At 45.0% G+C, this 5474-nt stretch overlaps 1 protein-coding gene across 1 annotated transcript; it reads right to left on the reverse strand.

Annotated features, from left to right (window-relative positions):
* Positions 1 to 3673: 3673 nt before the first annotated feature.
* On the reverse strand, positions 3674 to 4459 carry LOC308337357 (centromere protein V-like protein 3; the record flags this gene model as incomplete). Its single annotated transcript, XM_080795501.1, has 1 exon — positions 3674 to 4459. The coding sequence occupies one exon, from the start codon at positions 4457 to 4459 to the stop codon at positions 3674 to 3676; it is 786 nt and encodes a 261-aa protein (XP_080651627.1).
* Between the last annotated feature and the right edge of the window lie 1015 nt (positions 4460 to 5474).

The following is a 5474-nucleotide window of genomic DNA, read 5'->3' on the forward strand; positions in this document are numbered from 1 at the left end:
AACTAGTGCAAGTTTTTATTCAGTGAGGAAAAGGAAACTGGAAATAGTATCTGGGGGCAATGGTTTTACTAAAGATTTCCTACTTCGTGAAAAGAGCCCCACAGAAAGAGACAGGTCTTCTTTTTCTGCTTGACACTGTTCTTCCTGCCTATAATTCCCAGAACATTTATTGTAGAGGAAAGCACCCCAACTACTGGGCTTCTTTCCCAGAGACTCTGGGGAAGAAAGCATCACCCATCCCCTTTGAATTTCTCCAGTGTTAAACAGTAAAATCATCCAATAATGTCACATTACAATGTCCACTGGAGGGTGATATTGCCACTGCTGGTACTCCCCTTTTATAGCATGGCCTGTGAGGACTAAATTTAGTCACTTATAATCTATAATTTTAAGAATACATTATAAATAAAAGAAGCCCTTTCGAAGATGTGAAGACATAAAGGAAAAGATGAAAATGGCACCAATCCTGCCCCCATTCCCCAGAATAGACCAGATTCCCAGGGGTCTTGTAATGCTTTGCCTCAACCTGACATGTGACTAACAGGGCACAGAGTTTGTGGTTTCTCCTGGGAAAAAGCTGGTCTCCTTAGGCTCCTTTATATCTCACCCTGGAGAGAGGACAAGATTAAGAAAGGAGTGTCATTATTGTAACCATTCTAGAGATGAGGACCCTGAGACTGAAGCCCAGAGAGGTTTAACTGGTTCAAGAGTAGGGGCTTTTTTTCTGCGCTCCCCCAGCACCTTGTTCTTGTCCTAGCCACACTCTAACAAAATGTTAGGGTTCTAGGCACTGCATTTTGTTTATTGCTCTATTCTAGCATGAAGACCAGCGCTGGACAGCCCGTAGGGATAAAATGGGGGTAAAGCTGGAGAGAAAATAAGGTGGGATAAGATGAAGTTCCATCTAGGGCAATTCTCCTTTTAACAGCTTGGATGGACGAGGACAGGAACATGTCTATGAGGACAGAGAGGAAACAGTGGATATTGTTTGATGACTCCATTAAAAGGGGACAGCGCATTTATCATCATGCAGAATTGTGGCTTACTACTCCTTTTTTACCCTATCACTGGACTGCTATCTCACTTTAAGTGGCTCAAAAAAAATGGCACCTGAGAGAATGCACATGGAAGTGTCTTAATCCTAGAGCTGAATACAATTATGACCATTGGTTCTGTCCTGATCTAATAAGAGCAATAACCACAGCAAATTCTTGGTGCATATCAGTCACTGTGCTAGGAGACTATATGTATGACTTCATTTAGTCCTTACAGTGAGGGAGAGTGTGGGTTTTTACAGGTTTTATAAACCAGACAGCAGTAGGGAGAAGAGTTGGCATTTTAGCCCAGACCCACAAGCCAAGTCCTTGCACTTTCTTTGAAATCAGAGATGCCTAAAGCAGTTTTAGACACAGACCACTGTCAGTGTCCATGATGACTTTAATGGTGCATGGACAAACATTTACTATGTAGCTTTAAAGTGTATGATATTTTTTTGTGCAACAGAAAAAAGCTAATTCATAAAGCAACATTAAGGCTTTCCTTGGAGGGAGGGGGAAAAACACCGACATCACACAACCTGTGTCCAAACTCCCAAGACTCCCTTAAACACCTCTGTTCTTTTCCCAATATTCCTCATTGGTTCTGAGCTGCTTAATGCTTCTCTTTCTCTCCAAATCTCTGTCCTCGGTATCTGGGAGATAATCCCCTTTCTCAACCGTTTGTCCATCCTCAGGTTCTAGCATTGTCTCCCATCCCTTTTCACCACACAACTGGACCCTACCTGCATTCCCACAAGTGGAAAGGCAGCCTAGGACCCATAAATGGCATGCAGGTTAACAATGCTCTCTGAAACCCTCTGAAGGTGTTTTTAACAAAATAAACTCATGAGTGATTTACACATGGCACAGAGAAGCAGAAACATCAATATTCACTTTTAAAGAAAAGTCACTCTGAAAAAGAAAATATACATACACACATTTATTGGTACAGAAATACTGACATGGTATAAGCATGAAGGTGAGCATTTTCTTTTTCTTTCTCTCTGGATCCCATCCATGCAATGGACAATGGAATGTCATATAGGTGTAACTCTAGGTGCAACTGGTCTTTTCTGACCACAAAGATGACTGAATCTCCTAGGGGTATATGTGCATGTTCAAGTTCTCTCCCTCTCTCTCTCCCTTTTCTACCTCAACCCAGCCTCTAGATGGTAAAGGGATGGGCCAAGCTATTCCAAATAACAAAGGAGGAACTTGAGGAGTAGAGGGTCGTGTTAGGGAAACCAAGTCATAAATTCCCTTCCTCTAGGCTGGGGTGGGGAGGATGATGGAAAATGAGAGCTAACAATTGAAGGATGATAGCTTTTGTGTGATGGCTGCCATGTTATTTGCAATACATGGAAACACATACCTAGTTAAGTCATTTATAAGTTATGTCAAGTTAATTCAATGTATATGGTATGCACATCTAATGAAATATATGTACAGAAGAGAGACAAACAGCAAGAAAAAGAGATGGAAAGAGTTCCAGGCCCTTTTATCCAAGTGAGAGAACACTCAGAATATTTATTTCTACTTTATTCCTTCAAAATATTATTATAGTCAAAAGCTAGGGGGAAAAGGCAACTATCCATGAGAAGAGGGTGGTTAAACAAGTTACAGAAGATCCACATTTTTAAATTCTACAAAGCTGTTAAATGATGGTTTTTATACATATCATTTGATAGGAAAAGACACTCTGACCACCTATTGTTTGATAAAAATCTCAGATATAAAGAAATTACATATAAATTGATGTTGATCTATAATGTACAACATAGAAATACATAATTTTCTAGTTACTAAGTATTTACTTCTGGAACACTTTATATCTGAATACTTAACACATGTTCAAGATAGGAATTTCAAAACATCAAAGAGGGCATATATACAGCGCACAGACATCTTTCTCATTCTTCTGTCTCCCCATCACCCTACCCACAGGCAGTTTCTAAAACAAAACCAAGGAAAGTGGCAGCATCATGTGAAACCATAAGCACAATGGGATATGTCACACTAAGGAGCCTTAAACATATTATATAAAAACACATTAAATAAACCACATGGCTGAAATCAATGCCTATCTCTAAGTAGCGAAAACGCGAGTGCTGACCTAAATTACACACACGCACGCAGATAATCAACAGGAAACGTCCTAAGAAATGTTCACCAAAGTGTTTGGATATAGGGAGTGGTCCTGCACACCAGATGGGACCATTAGAAACAATCTCGTTCACAATAGCACTGTAACGGTACAGTACTTATGAATGATCTGAAAATGATCTATGAGAACTACATGAAGAATAAAGAATACAAGGCAGGGTTACACAAGGCGACTTGAAAAAGTAGAGACACTACTTGCTTATTGGATTGGAAGATTATGGCTGTTGACAGACAAATGTGTGCTCAGTTTTTTGATCATAAGCAAGTCCAAGTTCGTTGCAAAACACTGAAAGGGAAAGGGTGGAAGCCTGGAGAGACATCACGGGTTCATCAGTCCAGAAACCGACCTCTTTCATACAGCAATCCCTTCACAAGCACTGAGGTGGCTCCCTCAGGGCGCGGGGGGCGGGGGTGCTGTTTCGGGCGTGTTGCGGCCCCAGTCCCTGCTCCTCTTCGGGAGGAGAGGCAGGGGCTCACTCAGGGGACGCGCTCTGGATGGCCTTGGGCTCCTTCACGGCCTCCAACCCCCAGTCGCCACCATCGACCTCCTCGATGACCACACTGCGCACGGTGCCGGCGTCCAGGCAGTGCGGGGCGACGCCATACACGCCGGGGTCAGAGACAGAGGCGTGGAAACTCTGCACCCCGCACCTGCTGCAGAAGCTGTGCAGCGCCGGGTGCGCGTAGGATCGATAGGTGACGATGCTCTCGGCGCCCAGCAGGAGAGTGAAGCGCGAGGCCGGGACGAGGAAGTGTCGGTGCTGCTTCTTCCTGCACAGCCGGCAGCTGCAATCCACCACGCGCAGGTCTGCGGGGGCCCAGACGGCGAAGCGGACCGCGCCGCAGTGGCAGCCTCCGGTGTGATACACCAGGCCTGGGTACTCGAAGGTGTCCAGCAGGAACTTGGCGGCGCCCTCGCAGCTGAGGCCCCGCCGCTTCCTGAACGTCTCCCAGCGCTCCCGCTGCGCGCCCAGGTCCATCTCGCCGGAGGACACGGCGGGCGCCGGCGGCTTCGGGGATCGCAGCGGGCCTTTGGGGCCTGCCTCCCGGGCCCGCCGCCACCAGCGCTTCCGCCGCAACCTTGCGGGATCCCGCCTGGCCGCCGCTGACTTCCTTCCCGCCGCGTGGCTCCCCACGCGAACTTGGAAAGGGGGGCGCCGGGCGCCCATGGCCGCGATGGCTGCATAGGCGGTGGCGGGATCCCCGGGGCGCTTTCGCCCCCGCGGCTGGGTGCTGCAGCCGTTCCTCATTCTGCCCATGGCGCCTGCAGCCTTCCAAGCGCGCGCCCACCGCCCCTGGTTTCCTAGTAAGTTACTGAGCAGCCTCATTGCGTCAGCCTGATTGGCCACTTGTTGAATGTGATGTAGAGACCCTTTCTTTGACCCTATCAAAACAGCCTTTACTGGCCTGAAATTCTGGCTAAGCCTATCAGCTGCCCCTTCCCTAAATACTATTTTCTATTGTTCATTCATCAGAAGCTTATCCTTAAAATATTGAAACACTAAAAATGCTGCATACCTTTTATCTAGCTTGGATGCTGCAGTAGACAGAACAGTTTAAAATAACCAGTATTCATCTAGTATAGAAGAGACAAACTGAAACATTCACAAAATATGTAGGGTGTAATTGTACTGTAGTCGGGGCTAATAAAAATAACGACTCACAATATTATGTTACAACACACCAGCAGACCGAAAGAGAGAAACCGGATGTTAACCTCAATACAGGACAAGAAGTTTACTTGTGTAAATTTGTCTTTTAAGAATAAGAGGTAAAAGGAGAAACAATGCACTAATTTGTCCATCTAAACCGAGAAAACCTAACAGCTATGAGAATCATAAATATGAAGCTGAAACTTTGGAAATTGATGTGATCATTAGGCATGGCCAGAGGAGAGACCCCACAAAATGAGCTTGGATCCTCCTTTTTGCCGTGTAATGAGTACCTGGGAAAACAGTGAGGAATCTTCCAAAAAGTGCTTCCTGAATTTTGTAGTGACATCTACACACACTGGGTGCAAGCAGAGATCCACGCACATATTTAATAATTCTTAATATTTTGTCATATATATGCATGAGAATGTATATACTTTTTGAAGAATATTTTTAAGTAAGATACACAAATCAATGCCACTTAATCTCTCAATATTTCAGCACTCATGTCCTAGGGATAGAGGCTATGACAATAAATAAAGGAAAATCTCAACTAAAGTGGATTGGGGATGTGAAAAGGGGGGCGAGTAGGGAAATTACAGGGAGAATTGTCAATTACACA

This window comes from Martes martes (genome assembly GCF_963455335.1).
Source record: "Martes martes genome assembly, chromosome: X".
NCBI classification, from domain to species: Eukaryota; Metazoa; Chordata; class Mammalia; order Carnivora; family Mustelidae; genus Martes; species Martes martes.